Here is a 22,691-nt window from a genome sequence, read left to right on the forward strand (position 1 = left end):
CGAGAAAAGAGGCAGTTTTCATAGCTCTGCACATCTTTCTGATTCCCTCTTCACAGTGTTTTGTGATGATTATTCCCCTAAGTACAGGACAGAGGGTCTCCTCTACCTTCTCTGACTATTCCACTGCATCCCATTTTCTGTGGAATGAACAAGTAGCACGTCATGTGCATCATGTCAAGGCATCCCAGGCACCCATCTTTATGATCTACTACCAGCCATCTTGCCGGTTATCTCTGGTATGTTTTACATATATGTCACACAACCTACTTTTTAAACAGAGCTTTTCTAGGAACGCACGGCCAGGTACTTCCTACTACTACTATTTCTTTTCAGTCTGAAGTATCTTTCCTCCTCTTTTCTGACTACAGACACATGAATACTTCCAGACTCAGTCTGAATGCCAGCCCTCAGAGCTACTTACCCTACACCTCGCAGTTGGAAATAAAGCTTCCATTCTCCTGCCCCCTCTTCAAAGCCTAGCCTGTAACTGTCAAAAATGTGCACTGAACTCCTACTACAGAAGCTCACTGGATGACGTCCATCTTCCCCATGAAGTTGTACCCCCAGCCCTCAAGGAACAGGTCTCCTTCATTCCCACACCTCACAGTGGCCCAGGAGAGCACATTCTACAACAAGAAATGCTCAGTAAATGTCTGCTGAAGAACAGCCTAACCCACTGTCCCATTCCACCCTCAAGAATGTATCTGCAGAAGTCGGACGATAGAGACACAGTGACACAATCTTTGCACCAACGGGGTCAACCCCTCTCTGCTGGAGGGACTCGTTTTAGGGAAGGGAGAAAACTTAGCACGGGTATTTGCTTACTCTTACGTTTTTAAAAAGTAAATATGAAATAAAAATACAATAAAACTCAATTAGTGAATTTACAAGATGGAATGAATAGTTTTATTGCATTGAGAGAACTTTCCTCGTTTTAAACAAAAGACCAGTTCCTGACAATTCCTGAGAGGATGGTAATCCCAAAGTTTGCCGGTGGGTTTTTATCCCGAAGTAGGTCTCTGAAGACTTAGGTCAAGGAAAAAGTACCAAAGTGTGCTCAGAGAGAGGAAAACCCAATCTCGACAAAATGATTGCTTTGTATCATGTTTGCATTCCAGGCGGGTACTAGACACACTTTCTACCGAGGGGGTATGTGAAGAGGGTGGCCAAGGGGGTATGTGGAGAGGGCGGCCGCTGAGAACATTTTGTGATTCACATGGTTTCTTTTGTGCACAGTAAAGAGAAGATGGCTGGTTAGTTCTTTGAAATCCTAAAGCACATTCTCTGAGACAAGTTTCTCCTTGGCTCTCCTACGTATATTCCTCTAGAATAAATGCATCTCCAGTAAATAGTGCAGCCGCTGAAGTGACCTGAACTCATCAGCAGCAAAGCAAGCATCCGAATCCCCTTGCTATAAGGTTTTAATGTTGAATATCATTCAACAGCCAAGAGCCTTAATTGAACATAATGAGCATCAGAGCGATGTCAGTTCGCATTTCTTCATTTAACAAACTCTTCAATTATTATGTACAACAATCTTACGATTTGCATGTTGAGAAATGGTCCATCTGCTTTGCATTAGGGTCAGCTGGCTCTCTTGATTGGAAGTAACTCCAGCACTCAGCTGTAATTGTGTGCAGATGGGGCTTGGCCCCCCAGCCCCCAGAACCTCTAACCCCCACTCCCAGGTCTTCTGCACAGTCCTAGGTAGCTCACCCAGCACCCTACTTGTGTAGCCAGATGTGCAGAATGCATGTCTCCTCAGCGTGTTCTTTATTATGTAAATGACTGGACTTTTTCTACTTTAAATTATTTTTGAACACATGAGTCACCTGAAATCCACACTATTCTGTCAAAAATGTTACAACATCCCACAATGTGTGGCAATATAGGTGTATTTTCTTTAAAGCATCAGAAGTATTGTGGTGAAAATCAGTGATTAAAAAAATTCAGAAAATATAATAGAAAACTCAATGATGAGAATCAGCAGTTGCAAATCAAATCAACTTGATTGTTCCTTGTAAAAACATTTCTGTCAGGAGTCTAAATGTCAAAAAATTGATTTGTGAATAGTGGACTAGTCCATCTCTAAAGACTTTAAGTTTCAATATTTCACATACGAAGCTATTCATGGAAATATTAAGTCTATACCATCATTGGATCATCCAATTTGTTTGAAAACAAACTGATATGTGATTAGTTTCAGCTTATGCACGGTAAAGGGAAAAGAGGGATACCACAGATTCATCTCAATCCTTACATTTGGAAAACAATTTCAGCTTTTCTCCTGCCCTGCCTAACCAAGTGCCATTGCTGGAGGAGTCAGGAGAAGCAGAAGTTTGGGCAGTAAAATAAATCATATCATCTTCGGGAGGGAAGAGAGCCTAACTCAGCTGTAAACTGGCCTTGAAATAGGTCAGAGGGAGCAGCAAAGGGAAAACGAGTGCCTGGATACTTAATCCTTTTTTTTTTACCTGTGGAGAATCAGACTTTTAAACTTTCCTCAACTACACTAAGTTTTGCATTACAGGAAACTGGCACCTTGGGTAGCATTTACCCACATTAACATTTGCAAGCCTTCCAGGATGCCCTTAACAATTGTATTTGAAGGGCAAAGTGAAAAAAAATTGTTGTTTTCCTTTGTTTTAAACTCCAGAGGCATCAGCTAAGGATAATTCTTAACAGCATAGACCAAATTAAATGCTCAAATATAATGCATTCCGTTGAACATCTTTTCAAAATATGCATTATTTTTAAGTGCTCAAGTTTGAGGCAACTGAGTGGCACAGTTAGGCATCTGACTCTTGACTTCAGCTCAGGTCATGATCTCAAGGTGGTAAGATCAGCTCCGTCAGGCTCTACACTCAGCATGGAGTCTCCTTAGGACTCTCTCTCTCCATCTCCCTCTGCCCCTTGTCCCAACTCACTCTCTCTCTCTCTCTCAAACAAATAAATATATCTTTTTAAAAAAACCCTCAATTTTGCAGCATCTAAAGCTTTAGAAGCCATAACATCAAGTATGTCCACCATCTTCCCTACCACAAACAAAGGAGGCTAAACAGAACACTTATGTTTCTGTATTTTAAAAATGTTTAGGGGCACCTGGGTGCCAGTGGTTGAGCACATGCCTCCAGCTCAAGTCATCACAGAGTCCTAGGATCAAGTACTGCAATAGGCTCACTGTGGGGAGCCTGCTTCTCCCTCTGCCTGTGTCTCTGCCTCTCTCTGTGTCTCTCATGAAGAAAGAAAGAAAGAAAAGAAAGAAAGAAAGAAAGAAAGAAAGAAAGAAAGAAAGAAAGAAAGAAAGAAAGAAAGAAAGAAAGAAAGAAAAATAAATACATAAATGTTTAACTGGGGCACCTGGATAGCTCAGTGGTTCAGCATCTGCCTTTGGCTCAGGTCATGATCCCAGGGTTCCAGGATCAAGTACCGCACTGGATTCCCCACAGGGAGCCTGCTTCTCCCTCTACCTATGTTTTTGCCTCTCTTTGTGTATCTCTCATTAATTACTAAATAAATAAAATCTTTAAAATATATACATATATGAAACTTAGTGATTTAAAAAATTCAGAAAATATAATAATAGAAAACTCAATGATGAGAATCAGCAGTTGCAAATCAAATCAGCTCAGGTATACATATATTTATATAAATGCTTAACCTCATACACAATAAAGGAAAAAACAGGATGGAAGTTGACACCTATCAATTTACTACAGAAGCTGAGATAATTATTTATGCACAAATGAGCATTATGTGCATGACTACCCTGATAGGGCACTACTGGACCAGATAGGGGCTGCTATCAGACTGATGCTATCCCCTCTACCCGATGACAAATAAGTGATTTTATCACATTAAAATATTTGATATTGATCCATCTTTTGATTGATCTCTACTATATTAATACAATAATTTGTGGTCCATTATGATAGTTGGATAGACTCAAAATGAAAATAGGGATGCCTGGGTGGCTCAGCGGTTGGGCATCTGCCTTCAGCTCAGGGCATGATCCCAGGATCCAAGATCAAGTCCCACATTGGGCTCCTCGGACGGAGCCTGCTACTCCCTCTGCCTATGTCTCTGCCTCTCGCTCTGTCTCTCATGAATAAATAAATAAAATCTTAAAAAAACAAACAAACAAAATGAAAATAATAGTTGAGCTGGCCCAGCTGGGAGCTAAGGTCACATGTATTTCTACTACCAGCTACCAAAAATCACCTGAGCAACGGCTTATAGCCTCAACTCCAGCACTTGTGGACTGGGAGTAGGACCAGCCCATCCCAACCCATGACGGGGTGCTGCTCCCTGAGGGAAAAGATGGCAAAGACCTAGCACGAGCAGAAAAGAGGAGGGCAAGGTGATCTCCCCCACTTGGTTCAGGTCAGTAAGAAGACAAAGCCCAGGCGAGCAGGACCCTGATGGCAGGTACTCTACAGACTGGCAAAGGTGATTTGCATGCAGACTGTCTGGCTGCGTGTGTTTGTCCTTGCAAAGCCAAGTGCTAGGTACAACTCAGCACCACTGTCCTCTCCTGAGAGTGAGCAAGCAGTGTGAGTCCTGGTCAGGGATGTGATTAGACAGTCCAGGTGCCTAATCAGCGAAGACAGTCACAGAAAGCATCACAGCAGGCTGTGGGGAGCCCTTGTGGCTCACATGTTCTTACCTGGTGGCATGTCAGAACCCCCCCCACCCCCCCAGCAATGTGGAAGCCAGCCTTCCTTCAGGGACTGCTCAACAGAGCAAGGGGGAAATACCTACATGGACTTATATATATTTTCAAAATAACAGTAATATTGTCCTAGGCTCACTAGGCAAAAGTCACCGTCAGGTCAAGAGTCTGTTTATTCTATTCCTGGTTAGCTCTCCAAGAATCACCTGTCTCTGCAAAAAACCCAAGTTAAGAGCTACTTTATAGAAGAGGGACTTCAGCACTTTTAAAAAAATTCATCATATTTAGTTAAGCATAGGTTTAAAACGTGAGTCTCTTTTAATAATTAATCATTTACGCTGGCCCTTTGTAGAATATTTCCCTTAGTGTTGGTGAACCAGACATATTTGAAATTCATACGGACTCTTCAATGCTTTTAAATAAAAAGCATGTTTTAATTTATATGGCCTCTTTAAAACACCCTCCTTTTAAAACACTAAGGGTTTTTACAAATGGGTTTTCAACAGTCATTCTAAAAGCATCTTATTTTTATGGTAAATGTGAATACTTAAATAGTAAGTGATCTAGAATAACAGAAAAGGCTTCTTAATAGTAGACTTTAGAAAAATTAAATGCTGTTGTTTTGCAAAAGTGATTTTATGTAGTTTATGAGAGGCATGAAAACAGTAAAACTTTAAATCCATTAAGACATGTCACCTGATAAGACGGGGAAGGGGCAATTATTTTGAATTTGAGTCGTAATATTTATGCCAGGTTTCCCAAGACCCTATGCAAATACAAGGAAAACTGGGAGGACTGTACAGATTCGAGAGACAGTAATTCCAAGTGAGCGCCAGAGGAAATGGGCAGGGACGTGAGTTCTGGGAGACTAGAGCCGTTGTGATAGTAAGAACAGACTTCTGAAAACAGCACATCACTCAACACTGGCACTGCTGGCAATACTCTTTTATACGGTTTAAAAATAACTGACCTATATTTGGGAAGAATATATACTTGGTGTCAGGGAAAGAGAGACGGAGGGAGGGAGAGATGACTCTCTCTACTTGTAATGAATAGTGCCTAGTGATTGATTCTATCTCACTCTTCATAGAAGACCCAAAGAACCAGCAAAATCTTGTCTCCCGGGATACTCTGATGGTACCCAAACCTGTACGTAACACAACAGAATGGGTTTGCTTTCAAAGAACCGAGTCACAATTCCCAGAAGAGGGAAGTAGCCCTTAGCATCAAGGAGTTTAGGGCTCTAGAAAGTGTCTGTACATGAATGTAAACTATTACATCTGCTAAACTGTTTGGTAAACTGCATCCCCGTCTTTGGAAGAAAGCTATTCCTCCATCTGGGTTCTCAAGACGCTAATCAAAATATTTCAAGTCCGTACAATGACACTTCTGTTCTTGGATTCTGCCAACAGGAAAACCACAAAACCCATGCGTTTGTTATGCGTTTTTCAAGGGTGCCCCACGCCCAGCCTATTTTCCAAGGATTTAAATTCAATTTGCTCCCATGTCCACGGCGCAGCTTACTTGACTTACTCCCCGTGCGGAAAAGTACGAGGAAGTTCGTGAAGTGATGACCTTCCTAAACGTTCGCTCTAATAAGAAGGACTTGCCCCGCCCCAGAATGAGTGCATCGTGGCTGATCTGTATGGTCCAGTAATATTTTCAGAAGTTTCCGTGTGTCACAGTGTGTTTTCTGACCCTTTTTCTTCTCTTTCTTTGATTGACATCCTTACACACTCACACACACACACACACACACACACACACACACACACCAGTGACTCTGTGAGGTTCCCGTCACATCAGCTCTCCTCCTTACCTTTGTATAGCGTCTTGGGCACCTGACAGGTGTGTCCACACCCGTTCGAACAACACTTCTTAACCCCAGAGCACTCGTTGTCAGCTTCACAACTTTCCACACAGGCGGCGGCAAACCCACTGGCTTTCTCCGGGGCTGGGCAGTCGCCCTGCTTCACCAACAGGATGTACTTGAGGAACTCACAGCTTGTCAGGCATTCATAGTTCTTCTTGGGGAAGAGAGGCTAAAGAGAGAAGAGGAAAATTTCACTTATTTTTTAAGGATTTTGGTTTCTTTAAGTGATCTCCACGCTCAACGTGGGGCTCGAACTTACAACCCTGAGATCAGGAGTCTCATGCTCTACCGACTGACCCAGACTGCTCCCTGGAAAGAAAACTTATTAAAGATACATGATGCTTGATTTCCAAGACACTGGAAAGGAAGGTAAAAATTCTTATTTGGTCAAAATTTCCCCAGAATGTAATTCTTTTTAATTGAGAGAGACAGCGAGAGAGAGCATGAGCGAGAGGAGAGGCAGACAGAGAGAGCAGACTCCCCACTTAGCTAGGAGCTGGGTATGGGGCTCAGTCCCAGGATGCTGGGATCATCACCTGAGCCGAAGGCAGACACGCAACCAACTGAGCCACCCAGGTGCCCGCCCTGGAATGTCTTACGAAATAAATGTATTTGCTTTCTTTTCCTCCTAAAGAACTAATATTTTATGCTAATTTCTAAAAGGAATCTGACCCATGAGTTATAACATTATCCTGCAAGCAACAGATCTCCTCAGTTATACATACACACGTTCAACAAAGTATGACATTCTGAGTTAAATGTAGTTGTCAAATAATTGATTAGAAATATTCATGAAGCGTCTCTACGATTTGAGGGCCCCCTTTGGACTACTGTAGACATACACAGATTTTAATTCTTTAATGAGTCATTCTGTTTACGTGTTAAATGCTAATCACAAGGCCTTAGCTGTAGGCCTCCGGGAACTTTGCAATCCTCACAGCAGTAATATTTGCTGATATCTTATCAAAAAGTAATCTTAGCCTCCCTTAACTGAACATATTTTAAGAATATCCGGTTTCTAGAGCTAATGTGCAGATGCAACCACCTATCAATACGGAATTATCAATAAACTACGCAGTGAAAAAGATGAATCGTCGTTACCTGTGACACAGCCAGGTTCTGAATAGCCTCTAGCTGATGATATTTCAGTTGAACCCAGAATCAATCAAACTGATTGGTCGCTGAGCTCTGTGGTCACTGAGCTTTGCAACTAGTGAGAACAGGTATTCCTGGATTTATTTAGAGTCGCATTATGGAAAGAGTGTGAGTAACGGAAAGAACTAGCTATCAAATGCATCTTTCTCCTTGGGAACACAGGTTCAGGACAGCATTTGGTTGCCACTAGAACATAAGAAGCAATCGGAGGATATGGGCTTCTTTCTGCCGCACAAGTAGGGAGCTGCTGAGGATCCTAAAAGCAGCCCCACCCCCAGGGACAGAGGGAAATGGCCTCACGCTGCGGCGTCCCTTCGCCTGGCGGAGGACGGCTGCCAGGGCCCTCACTATCATCCTAACTTTCAGCCTACCCCTCCTTTGGCCTGGACAGCTGGTTGCCAAGATTGCTACCCACATCCCAACCGAGCCCCCTACACCCGCTTTCACCTGCAGCACACCTGTCCAGCCTGGCAGATTCCCAGCCGCCCGTTGTCCCCTCTGCAGCGGTGCCTCGTGGTCGCGGAGCTTTGCTTTGTGAGCCAGGCCTGCAGGCCGTGGGTATGGCGCCCCCACACCCCGCTTCCCTCAGCTGCGGGACGCAGGCAACGCCACAGGCCTCGGTGGTGGCGGAGCCCAGGGACCGGGAAGCCGGGTGGCGCGGAGCACGGCTCACACCCCGCCCGGAGGCCCCTGAGCTGCCCCTCCCCGTGCACGAAGCCTGAACTGTCAGGGGCTGAGACAACTCAGCGTGCCCCGGGCGACGCGGACACCCGTGTCTGAGAGTGGCTCCGGGGAGGGCCTGGCGGCTCTTGACACCGGAAGCAGGAGATCTTCAAGGAGGCCACGTTGTTTATTGTTTGACTTCTTCTAGAAATAAGAATGGTAGCGCGGGTGAACCCAGACCAGGGGCGGGATCCGAGCCTCGTGCGGCTGAGTGCCCCAGGCCGCCTGCTGCTCCACGCTGATGACTAACCGTGACTCATGCCGCAGCACCTGGTAACGCCTGCTGGTGGGTGACCGAATGCGGCTCTCCAGCACCTGGTCACACCTGGGGAACACCTGACAGCACCCGCTACACTTGTAAGGCTGCCCATGCGCTGCCTGCTGCTTCTCATAATGACTGAGTATGGCTCTCTACCATCTGGTGACATCTGGTGACGCCTGCCAGCCTGCTGCCCGCTGCTCCTCGCTGACGCTTATGACCCTCTAGGCAGACAGGCCATCCCCAGGTAGCCTGGCGGGAGAATGTTAGCGAATATTGAGGACTAGTAGCCAGAAGTATCTCACACCATGGTAGAGGTGTGTTAACAACAGAGGGTTAAAAAGGAATGAAAAAACCCTCCCCATCATCAAAGTCCCTGCTGTAAGGAGTGAGGAGGAGAGAAAGGAATGTTTCTACCTTGTTTCCAAAAAGACGGTTAATGATCTCCTGTTATTTCTCATGTTGATGGTGACCAGAAATATCATGAAAAACCCCAAACGTGGTAACATCAGGACAAGGACCTATCCCAGTAACCCTGGGTAACTCTGACACCAGCGCAAATTGTTCCATGGTGCTGCTCCTGGTTCATTCCCCAAACACTGTTGCATTAAAAATCTGCATACAGGGCAGCCCGGGTGGCTCAGCGGTTTAGCGCCGACTTCAGCCCAGGGCCTGATCCTGGAGACTTGGGATCGAGTCCCACGTCGGGCTTCCTGCATGGAGCCTGCTTCTCCCTCTGCCTGTGTCTCTGCCTCTCTCTCTGGTCTCTCATGAATAAATAAATAAAATCTTAAAAAAAAAAAAGAAAAAAGAAAAAAATCTGCATACAGGGGCCCCTGGGTGGCTCAGTGGTTGTGTGTCTGCCTTTGGCTCAGGGCATGATCCTGGGGTCCTGAGATCAAGTCCTGCATCAGGAGCCTACTTCTCCCTCTGCCTGTGTCTCTGCCTGTCTCTCTCTGTGTCTCTCATGAATAAATAAAATCTTTTTTAAAAATTTGCATACAGGGTGGCTGAGGGGCTCAATTAGTTAAATGTCCAACTCCTGGTTTCAGCTCCAGGTATGATCTCAGGGCCCTGGGGTCGTGCTCCATGTCAGGCTCTATGCTGGCGGGGAGCTTGCTTCTCCCTCGTGCTTTGCCCATCCCCCAGGTCATGTGCTTTTTTCTAAAACAAATAAATCTTAAAAAATAAAAGCTGAAAACCTGTACATGACTTAGGATGATAAATGCTATATTGCGTGTATTTTTTTAAGAGTTTATTGATTCATGAGAGACACAGGGAGAGAGAGACAGAGACACAGGCAGAGGGAGAAGCAGGCTCCCCATAGGGAGGTTGATGTAGGACTCGATCCCAGGACCCTGGGATCTTGCCCTGAGCTGGAGGCAGACGCTCAACCACTGAGCCATCCAGGCGTCCCTACATTATGTGTATTTTATACCACAATTAAACAAAAACCTATGTAAGAGCGAGACATGTGTGTATCCCGTGGGACAGGTGCAGTGACAGCATAAACTGTCATGTTCTTTGAGGTGGCAATACCACATGACCATTAAGCAGAAGGGAAGAGCTCACACTCCAATTAACAAAAAGGGGGAGACCTAAACACTAGCTAGACGTAGCATAACCTCAAAGTTTAAATTACAATCGTGGACGTCAAATAAATGATTAACTCCTAGTCGAAGTACTGTCTGAATCTAAGAACTTTCCAGGTAAACCTTAGAAGGAAGGCTGTGGTTTCAATACCGAAGTCCCACACATTGGTAGCAAGTTAATTTTTTAGAAAGTTTGTAACAGTGAAAGAGTCGATTCTTCAGGCTTTTCTCCCTTCCTCCGTTTCTCAGTTCATTTTTCCTGCCTGGTACTAGATGTGTTTTACTTTGTTGGCTTTTGAATTTCTAAATGTAGGTCCAACCCTAACTTTGGAATCAAAGTCCGTGAAGGGACCTGTAAGAATGATGATGGAGTGTTTGCCAGCCTTTCTCTCTCAACAAACTGTATACATCACAGCGCACTGAAAGACCTTGGTTACCAAAATCAGTTGGCCCACATGGGCTGAAATTTCCAAGTAGAAATAGTTTTATTAAATCTGGCAAGTGTTTACTGCTTGTTAACTGGGAAATCGCCGTGGCTTAGTTCGCACCACGGCATAATCACATCAGCTCCATGCAAGCTTCACAGAGGAACCCAGGGATGAATGGGGACTCAGATAACGAGGTACGGGCTCCCTGCTCGTGTTGCTCTCATCATCTGTGTGCCAAGCGCCACACCCTCGAACTGTGAGGGACAGGAAAACAACGGTGGCATCTCCTCATCTTCATAATTTACTTAGGGAGCAAATGGGGCAGAATTAAAAACAAAAACAGGGGCCGACCCAGATCGGAAACATTTTCTCCCAGTGAACATAAGAACGATCATAATTAGGACAATAATTTAGATAATTTAGATCTCCTGGTTGATGTCAGAGGTGTTCTATTTATTTAATATTTCTCCTTTTTGGTATGGATTCAAAAACGTGATTGTGTGTGTGTGTGTGTGTGTGTGTGCCTGTGATTGTTTTGAGAACCATGGAAACAAATGTGGGAACAAAAAAGGTTCATCTTTGCACCAGAGCTTTCTAGACTGGTCCATGAGCCTGAAATAGTACAAATAGCGTTATGAATATTACATGAGACGCTGCATACAAAGGAGTAAGCGCTATTATGCAGAGTTGGCCCACAATGGGTGCTCAATAGGAGTAGAGTAATTGGTATCTCTTTTCTTTTCCCATGCTACAAGTTTACTGTTTAACATTTCCAAATTCTTCTGTTACTCTGACAAAAATGTTTTAAGATCCAAAGACAGAAAGTTGGCTCTGCTTCTTCTACGGTGATCATCCACAAGTCTCCAATGTGCTACCGTCAGAGTAAGCACTGAAATCTCCACAGGGGGAATGCTGCCCTGCTGGCCTTTATAAGAAAGAAAAAAGTCTAAGTTTTGAAGATCATCTTACAAATACATGGATTTGATACAACAATCTTACAGAAGAATTCTATTTAACTGTTCCATTGTTTATTTCTACTGAAGGCAAATTTTGATGTTCTCTATCAATAATCTCAGATAATTATCTTGGATGAGGTTGAAAACTATTAATGGTCTGAATATAAATTGGAGAATTTATGGTATGTGTATGCAGGTCTCTCACTATGCCTTTAAGCGTAGCTTATTAAGAATGTACTAGTTGAATGGAATAAAGGATCAAAATGAGTGCAAGTCAGTGAAAATGATGTGTGAATATTAATACTCTAGATATAGAGAAAATGTGTAAATTGGTCCACTAATGGCCAGTTGTAAATCCTGTGAACAAAGATCATTCAGTGTCAATAAATACACTTCTGACCAATAAGCACCTACTATTTCTTGTGATATTACTAGTTAATTATTGGTAGACTCATCAAGAGGGATGTAAAAAATTTAGAAAAGATACAAGTCATCCAAATCATTAGGAGTATAATGCCCATCAACTTCATGGTAAATGAAAACCATCTGCGGTAACACGGATATATGTGCGAAATGTGGTATTTCTTCTTTATGAAATTCTATCAAGCTATTTAGGCAAACTATTCATTGTAAAATTAATGTAACTACAACTGCTTTATAAAACTATTCATATGAATCATTGCACTAATCACACAAATGGCAATGTTTGCTAGTCAGTGGCTCCAACTGAAAATTTGGAAAAGTCATGGTTACTATGCTCATTAATTTTTGTCCATTGTTTCTTCTGCTCTTTCCCTATAGAAAACTCAGAACAGAATACTCTTCAAAGATGATGTATTTTTCTAGAATAGTTACTATCTCATGGTTGTCATCGTGAACTCAAAGAAGGGCTGGATAAGGCAAAGTACTATAGTAAATGAAAACACTCTTGGGATTAGGTGAAAGATCCTTAATATTTTATGGAATATTATATATTAGTTAATTCTTAGGAATCTCTCCTACATCCCAATTCTTAGCGTAAAAACTAAAATGTGTTTCTTAGTGCCTTATCTAGGCAATATGCTAATCTCAACGTGCCTGGCAAATGATAAAAATAAAGTGAAATCCTTACAATAGTAGGTTAACAGTTCTTGGATGTTTCTGTAAAAGATGTTATCATCTTTGTTTTGTTTGGTATAAAATGCAAGGTACTATACAATAAAATAATTTATGCAGTAATCATGGAATGATGAATATAAAAACATTCAATTCGCAAACTTAGTATGTTAGAAATCCTATATATATATGAGGCCTCAGATATGGAGAGAACATTGCACTTGGTATTTAATTCAATTCAACAGAACTGTATCATGCATCAAATATAGCAGCCTTTCCAAAGAGCCAGAGCCGGGGCAGGGTTTTTTTTTCCTGCTGCAGCCAATAAGCAAATGCCACCATGAATACAGAATCCCTCTTCCAGGTGCTTTGCTTGCTCATCTCACTTATTCCTCCCCAATCCCCATAACCATTATTATTTCCATTGTACAAATGAGGAAACAAGCTCAGGGAGATTATAATTTATCCCAAATCACAGAACAGGTAAGGGTGTGGGCCACTATTACAGCCAGCGGATTTCTAAAGGCCACAAGGTATCTCTGGGTAAACTAAGAAAAGAGCTAAACCACTGGCTCTCAACTGGCTTTCCTATTAGGATCACCTGTGAGCATCTAACTCTTGAAATATCAAGGAATAGAGGGAACACATTGCAGATAGGTTCTTCTATAAATGCATGTATGGAAATCATATATATATATATATACACACACACACATATATATGTAAATTATATATATGTAAATCAAAAGGGCAGGAATCTCATCCAGGAATATTGATTAAAAACAAGCAACACTGAAATATTGCTTGTGCTATTGAATTTCAAGGATAAAAATATAATTTTTCAGGCATCCAGGTTGAAAAGGCAGGTTGATTATAATGGAGGAAATATAGTTTCCCCCCAATTAGTACCTCCCTACAAAATCTAATGTGTAGGGATCCCTGGGTGGCGCAGCGGTTTGGCGCCTGCCTTTGGCCCAGGGCGCGATCCTGGAGACCCGGGATCGAATCCCACATCGGGCTCCCGGTGCATGGAGCCTGCTTCTCCCTCTGCCTGTGTCTCTGCCTCTCTCTCTCTCTGTAACTATCATAAATAAATAAAAATTAAAAAAAAAATCTAATGTGTAAAGCCAATACAATGACTATATAATAATAAGTAAAATAAAAAAATATATTATATATAAAATCATATATAAGCTGTTATTTAAATGTATATGTGACAGAAACATTCTGAAATACAGAAAAACTCATAGAATATAGCACCCATGAGCCTTTCTTGCAAAGTGATGCAATGCCAAATTCAGCCATTCTACAGATAAACAGGAAACAAGAATAAATGGGCTACTATAATAGTACCCAAAAGATGGGCAACCTGGGTGGCTCAGCGGTTTAGCCCCGACTTCAGCCCAGGGCCTGATCCTGGAGACCCAGGATCAAGTCCCACATCAAGCTCCCTGCATGGAGCCTGCTTCTCCCTCGGCCTATGTCTCTGCCAGTCTCTCTCTCTCTCTCTCTCTCTCTCTCTCTCATGAATAAATAAAATCTTTTAAAAAATAGCACCCAAAGAAAACAACACACACATTTATATGTTATGTGAGAAAAGACTGTGCAATCCAATTTGGACTTCATATATAATGGTAGGCAAAGTTTGCTGTGAACATTTTTAAAGAAAATGGTATTTATGGACTCCATTAAAAACTAAGATACGGTCAAAAAAAATTTTTTTTTAAAGATTTGTAAGTAATCTCTATACCCAGCATGGGGTTTGAACTCATAACCCTGAAATCAAGAGTCACATGGTCCACTGACTGAGCCAGCCAGGTGCCCCAAAATATGATCAAATTTAGAAGCAAAGTGTAAAGAAATTACCATAAAATACTCAATCATTTTATCATCTACATAAATATAGAACTAAAATTGAATAAAGTAGGAATTATAGTTAAGGAAGAATAATATAATAAAACTAAAAATTAGGAAATAATAATGTTAGAAAAATTGGTCGATAGGATATGTATGAGGAATATATAGGTAACTTACAATGAACTTAATTTTTAGGGCATCAGTATATAATAAAACAAATATAAAATTTTTGAAATAATGCTTTTGATCTCATAATATTTTTCATAATCTTTCTCTCCCTGAAATTTAGCAGTTTCTTATTCTTCTATGACACTCAAAAAATATTAAACTTCAAGCATTAAAAACTAGCATGCACAGAAATGCCAGATTAAAAAAAAAAAAAAAAAAAAAAGAAATGCCAGATAAGATGTCTGCTTAATAGTAATATATCAGGGTCCCCAAGAGCATTCCCAGGTCAGGTGGTGATTCACCAGGGGGACTCACAGAACTCAGCATATAGTCCCACTCTGGGCTGTGATCTACTACAGCCAAATCCGGAACAGGGAAAACGTGCACAGTTTATAGTCCGGAGCAAACCAGGCATAAGCTTCCGAGAGTCCTATCATGGTGCCATCACACAGGATGTGCTTGGTTTCTCACATCAGGACTTGAGACAACACATGTGCAATGCTGTCACCAGGGAAGTTCAGGAGACACTCTGTGTCCAGAGTTTTTACTGAGGCTGGTCACCTGCTGCCTAGCATGGACCAAAAATCCAGACTCCCAGGAGGGAACAGGTGTCCATCATAAGCCACACTGCTTGTACCAATCCTGCAAGAACACTGAGCACCAATTACCAGCCAGGGAATGGTATGAACCCTCCCCAAATCGAAGTTCCTGCCTACTGGGCAAGGGCCCACCTCTTAATTCGGAATTTCTAAAGAGAGCAGTCTTAGGTTTGCTATGGAAACTCTTTAGCACAGGTAACCATGGCTATTCTGGGTAGTAGAATTTGGAGTAATGGTTTGGTTTTACTCGCCTGTTGATTGTTAAGTTTTTAATGTGCATATATAGTTTCTATAAAATAATAAAAAACATTATAGTGAGTGTTAAAAAAAACAACTAAAACTTCCAGTTGCATCTTTCAAAGAAGGAACCTAAGTACTAAGTATGCATGAAATAGAAAAAAGCATTGTCAATTCAAATGTTTGTAATTTATTCGTGGACATGCAATTATAATTTGCCTGGAAACTCAATTATACACACCAATTTGTTAGATGGGATTACAATTAATTTGTTTCCCAGGGCAAATTATACACCTTGGCCATGAATAATACAAAATAGGAGACAATCAGAAATATGCATATTAGGGAAGTCACTTCCAATGAATACATATGTTTTGTCAAATTAAGTCATCTTATGTATCTCAACTTCCTCTTCCTTGACCTGCTTTTCTTTATTTTTGAAGGCAAATGTGTCACCGTGTATGGAAATATCAATGGTCAGGATGGCTCCACTGGGAGAAACACTCCAGAATGTTGCTGGAAGATCTCTGGAAGATCATGAGGCACACATTTGATTCCAGAAATTCAAAAACTTCCAGAGAGTCAGGGACAGCAAGGATCCTCCAGTTAAACTATCATTTCCTTCTCTCCCCTTCTGCCTGCGTTTTGTTACCCAGAGTGACCAGGCATGCACATGAAATAATCAGCCCATGGAAGGATTTATATACTAATTGATAAGCCAAACTGCCATTCTAGGTACTAGGAATCAAATGATGAAAAAGAAAGTATGAAAATGATGCTCTGCTATGATTACAGTGTATATGTTTGCTAGTGAGCGGGCAGTCATTAAACAGTTTAATCTGTATTAAAACAAGGCAGACACAGAAAGTAATGGAAGTACACATGAGGTCAAAGAGGATTAGACTAATGGAATGGACAGTCGGGGGGTAAAAGAGTGTAGGGAATAGTCAGTGGTATTGTAATAGTGTTGTAGGCTGACAGATGGGCGCTGGCTACACTTATGGGGAGCAGCGAAGGTGCACCGAAGCTGAATCACTCAGTTACACCTGAAACCAATAGAACATTGTGTCAACTCGACTTTAGTAAAAGAAGTAATAGTAAATAAGCCTTTAAAAAGGATTAAACCAAGAGAAAGCTATTTCTTTTTTTTTTTAACAGCTTAAGTAAGCTGTTTGCAACTAAGCTTGTTAACACTATATAATGAAAATGTACAAAGAATAATGTGCTTTTTTGGTTAAGGTTTAAGGCAAAGACATTCGTTAATAAGGAGTCTTCAAATATGAATATTCCAGAATTTCTCTAAGCCATCTGATCAGAACTACTGTCAAAGAGAAAGCTCTTTAAAAACATAAGTTATTGGGGCACCTGGGTGGCTCAGATGCTTAAGCGTCTGCCTTTGGCTCAGGTCATAATCTCAAGGTCCTGGGATCGAGTCAATGCATCAGGCTCCCTGCTCAGTGGGCACTCTCCTTCTCCCTCCCCCTCTGCTGCTCCCTCTGCTTGCGCTCTCTCTATAATGAATAAATTAAAAATCTTAAAAAAAAAAAAAGCCATCTATATTTAGGATGAGTTACATGATGTGAAAGACAAAGGAATATTCTAGAATGAAGGACTAGCAAATACATCAGTCAGGTAGGAGCTGTATGATTTGGAGGCAAAATTAATTCTACAAGTCTCAGTGTCTTCAAACATAAAAGGGGGATAATTACGATTACTGTGTAATATTACCCTAAGTATTAAGTATGTAAACAATTAGCACAGGTTTTAGCACATATAAAAGTTGAAATTAGTGTTAGCCACTAAGATGAGTACCTGAATTTTTTTTTTTAAGATTTTATTTATTTATTCATGAGAGACACAGGCAGAGGGAGAAGCAGGCTCCCTAAGGGGAGCCTACCGGGGGCCTCAATCCCGGGACTCCAGGATCATACCCTGGGCCAAAGGCAGACGCTAAATCGCTGAACCACCCAGGGATTCCTCATACCCGATTTTTTAAACATAGTTCTAGAAATTCTACAAAGCAATGGGAAACAGTATAGGTTAATAATGGATTGCCTAAAAGCCTCATATAAATAATTTCTCTTAAAGAGAAACAAATTCTAGAGGTGCCTGCCTGGCTCACTTGGTAGAACATGCAACTCTTAATCTCAGGATCATGAGTTCAAGCCCCACGTTGGGCAAAGAGCCTCCTTAAAATTAAAAAAAAAAGAAGAAAAGGAAAAAGAGAGGAACAAATTCTAAAGTTGTGAAATGTAGTTGTTCACTCTTTGACTTATATTTTTAAGTTTCTAATATTTTTTTAAATTTTTATTTATTTATGATAGTCACAGAGAGAGAGAGAGAGAGGCAGAGACATAGGCAGAGAGAGAAGCGGGCTCCATGCACCGGGGGCCCGACGTGGGATTCGATCGCGGGTCTCCAGGATTGCGCCCTGGGCCAAAGGCAGGCGCTAAACCGCTATGCCACCCAGGGATCCCTATTTTTAAGTTTCTAAACAGGCTTTCATCTCAAAGAATTTTGCAAACATTGCCTAACTCTGCAAAACCATCACACCCATCCAAGTTACAAGTAGAAGCATACTTTAGAAAAAATACAGACTTTACCTTTTTACAAACTAGAAAAGTTTGCACCCCCAATTTCACTGCTGGTAGGGAGGTTCCCCATACAAGTGGGGTGTCCTACAATTCAACTCATTACTGACACTATCTACCTGGAAACAGCTTCAGATCCCACAGGGAAAGGCTCAGTCCCACAAGACCACCTCCTCTCCCCTCACAAGTCCAAAAGGAAAAAGAAATAGAAAAAAAGAAATCTAAAGAAACAAAAGCAGAAATGAGGTGATGGAGTTAGCAGAAAAGAACATTTTATTTATTTATTTATTTATTTATTTATTGATTTGAAGACACTATCTTTAATAACATAATGCTACTTACAATCTTAAACCTATAATGTGGAAGCCAAAAAAAAAAAAAAAAAAAAAGATAAACAGTTTTTCTAAGAAACTACTTGAATTATAAAAGAACAGAAATTGAAAAAATTAGTAAACTCAATTCTACACCAAAATTTCAAATGTTGGCTTTATAAGAAAGTTCTACAAAGCTTTCAAGAATCCATTTCACAAAAGCTAATATAATTCTGATATCAAAAATGACCAAGATAATGGGAAAAAGTAAATCATAAGTTACTTATGAAAATATATATACAGGCACCTATATACACACCTACACAAATAGAGACACACACACACACACACACCTAAAAATACTATTAACAAATAGAACCAACAAAAGAACAACATAGGATCTCTAACTAGGATTTATTTCAGGAATTCAAGGACGGATCAACATTAGAAAATCTATCGATCTTAGTCACTAGATGAATAGACTAAAGTAAAAGACCAAATTATCATTTAAATAAATGGAGAAAATGCAGTTAATAAACCCCATATTCATTTCAGGTTAATCCCACTGGTACACCAAGAATAGAAGGAAACTTACGTAATATGATACAGAACATTTTTTTTATTTATAAAGAAAATAACATTTTAAAAGTCATTATAAATCTGCTTTGTCTGTCCAGGAATGTAGGAGAAAGACCTGCATGACACTTCCAGAAGTAAAAATGAAGAAGTGAAAACTATGCCTGATGGCATCTTAAAGATGTTAGACACCATAGAAAGAAAAAGATCACTTGACGGCAACTTGAAGACACAATGATAAAAATTATCAAGATAAAGAAGAGAAGGGGAAAGATGAAGAAAAAAAACATCATCAGAGACTCAGTGACCCAGGCCATAATACAAAGTTTATCACATACAATTAGAGTCCCAGAAGGAGAGGAAACAGAGAATGGGATAGAAAAAATATTGGCTTCTACATAGGGGCACCCAGGTGGCTCAGTCCTTGAAGCATCCGACTTTTGATTTTGACTCAGGTCATGATCTCAGGGTCATGAGATCAAGCCCCAAGCTGGGCTTTGTGTTGGGCATGCAGTCTGCTTGAGGTTCTCTCTCTCTCTCTCTGCTCCCCCCACTCATGCTCTCTTTCAATAAATAAATAAATAAATAAATAAATAAATAAATAAATAAATAAATAAATAAGAGAGAGAGAAAAGATATTGCTGATATATAAAAAATCTGATTAAAACTAGAAGCCCAATCAGAATTACAATTAGAAGTATCTCCATGACCCCCAAGCAGAAGAAATATAAAGGCTACTCAGTCAAAATTTACCAATGCTTAAAACCAGATATAGAAAGAAAATCTTCAAAGCAGACAGGAAAATAAAACGAATTTATACACAGCTATCTTAGAGGGACACCTACATCCCTGCTGCACCAGTGCAGCCCCTGGTCCCGCAGCCTCAGAGCCACCTGTTGGACATGCAGATGCCGGGTGCCCACAGCACACACCCACTCAATCAGAACATGCACTTCTAGAAGATGCCCAGGTGATCTGTGTGCACCATGGAATCTGAAAAGCACTGCTCAGGGCCATCCTGGGAGGCGGGGTAGGCAACTGCACGTGAATGCATTCAAGTCCTCCCAGAGCAAAGGTACACAAAATCACGTCCTCAGACTGTGAGCCCCTGGCCACAGCCCCTTGTCTCCCCTTCTTCCACCCAGACGGTCTCAGAGAACGAACTCAAGCATAAATAGTCGTGGGCATTCGGTCTACACTTCCTCCCATATACCTTATTCTACAACTCAGAGTTCTACGGATGGATGGCTCCTCTTCCAGTGAAACCCTCTGACAGGCTTCTGGTCACCTCGTAATGACAAAATTCCTTTTAAGTGCCACCTCCCTGACCTATCACAGAATTCAAGTGTTAACCTTGCCCTCCCCTTCATAGTGAAAATGGCTAATATTTATTCAATGTTTCTCATGTTCAGACACTGGTTAAGTGCTTTTCATGCATCTTTTATATTTTCCTTAAATTTGATGCTCTTAGAATTTTCAGGCTATTCCCTTAACTCTATCTACTCTGCCCCTCTTTTCAAACAAGATAGGTCTTTAAATCATTCAGAATAATCTCCAGCCTCGGCCTCTTATCAATTTTCAAAACTCATTAATTCTCCTCTAACTGAATCTCACATAATTCTATATTCCCCCAGCATCATATAAAAATGCAATTAAAAATTGAGTCTATTTCAAAAAAATGGGGGGGCCTACATTCTATGGAGAACATGTCCCATCAAGACAACATAAACTACTGAACAACCCTAAAATGTCACTCAATATTCTTGATTTTCTCATTTTCCAGGACTATAAAATTTGATATAATGAGGATAATAGCTTCCTTGTAAGATGACGGGTAAAGGAACTCTCACAACAATTGTAAAACTTCACGAGCATTCCTTGAAATGTTTCCATTCCCTGACTCCCGCCATCCCCTACATTGAAAAGGAAACTGGGACAGAGTGTGCTCTTTCCACCCCCGCCCAGAGATCCCATTCCAGAAATATAATACCTTTACATTTTCAATATTTGCATTATGAAAAGGTAAAGGTAAAGTTCATCATTTGTAAAAATAAAACTTGACTATTTATAATACTAAAAACTAGCATTTCTTGAAAACGTGCTACATGCCAGCCACCCCAGCCTCCACCGCATCTCATAATCACTCCTGGCTACACACCGGATTTCACCAAGGAACGTGGAGCTTTCAGAAGAAACCGTGCACAAACTCCACATGACACCCTCCAATGCACCTGGCTCTGATTCCTGTGCCCCCCCCCCCACACACACACACACCTGGGCATAGGATATCATTCTCTAATTCAACACTCACTCGTTTCTTCCAGTACCTTTAACTCTCTTATAGATGTCCCAGATGGGAGAGGGTACCGCTTCCATTCCTGAAGGGATGCATGTACTTAACACCCTACATTTTAAGACATAGACCTGGGTTTTGGAGCACTGGAAGGGTAACAAGTTTTGAGTGCAAGGAGCTTCCCATAGGAGCATGACAAATCGTAACCACTTTAGTTTCTGATGTGTGTTTTCAGGAGTACATCCAAAGCAGTAAGGAGCTTTGTTCTTCCTGCAGTTCCTAGATGTACCTTTCACGAACTATTATTTTGCATAATCAAAGCTCCCTTCTTGTTCAAGGGTGTTTAAGCACAGATGGTTGGCCAACAACTTTACATGAGAAAGAGGCTCTAATTTATTTCCTGCTGGGGAGAAGTACAACTTCATCCTCCACTCTGTTGTAGGCTGGGACACAAAGCAGCGTTAGGAGGACGTGCCTGGGGCAGAGTACATGGAAAAGCGGTGGACCACCAGCTCCATCCCAGATCTTCCACCTTTACCAATTAAATATGCAATCTTGGGCAGATAAAACCATTTCACATTGTTGTATGTCAGCCCTGTTGCTCATTAAGTTCACTGAATAAAATTCAGACCTAGCTTCTAAGAATCATTATGAAAATCAAATATAATAATCAAATAAGAAAACATGTTGAAAAGCAAAAAAAAAAAAAAAAAAAAAACAGGATTAATTCATTTCTTTCTATCTGTGGTCGAGTGAAAGCCTCCTTCCTATACCTATTTTCACTGTGACAAGAACCAGACCTATCAGAATCCAGGCTGGTCCAAGAACAGCTTTACTGCAAGCCCAGGATACCTCTCCCACTAGCAGATCCCTGACCCAGAGGAGGTCTCAGCTCTCTGTGACCCTCCTGTGCACTTCGCATTGTCAATGCGGACGTCCCGGTGAGTTCCTACTAGGGTGGGGATGTCACAAAATCAGAAACATCAGAAGTAAAGATGAGAGGTGTGTCCTCCAGCAAGGAGGTCACTCTAACTACCATGTATCACGTTTCATCAAAACAAAGACAATAGCAATTAAAACAAAATTATTTTATACCATTAAGAAAGAAAAAGAATACTTTGCTTGATAATTTACATCCCTACAAATGTAAGAAAGGAACATTTATATGGAAAGAAATGTGCATTTTATGGTCAGGAAGAAAAATGGTTTGCTATGGTTTTTTCAATTTTTAAAAAAATAATAAGATGGAGATAATGTTTAATTAATAAGCTGAAACAATAAAGCATGACCTGTCTACGTATCTGTC

General features: G+C 41.1%; 1 protein-coding gene across 1 annotated transcript in view; it reads right to left on the bottom strand.

The window, feature by feature from the left end:
- The window catches only part of ANOS1 (anosmin 1), a 186,685-nt gene that overhangs the window by 53,741 nt on the left and 110,253 nt on the right, over nucleotides 1–22,691 (bottom strand). Inside the window, exon 4 of the mRNA XM_038586781.1 lies at nucleotides 6,492–6,714. Within this exon, the coding sequence (XP_038442709.1) occupies nucleotides 6,492–6,714 (223 nt within the window). The remainder of the gene's footprint in view (nucleotides 1–6,491; nucleotides 6,715–22,691) is intronic.

The sequence above is a fragment of the Canis lupus genome, chromosome X (assembly GCF_011100685.1).
Source record: "Canis lupus familiaris isolate Mischka breed German Shepherd chromosome X, alternate assembly UU_Cfam_GSD_1.0, whole genome shotgun sequence".
Lineage (NCBI taxonomy): Eukaryota > Metazoa > Chordata > Mammalia > Carnivora > Canidae > Canis > Canis lupus.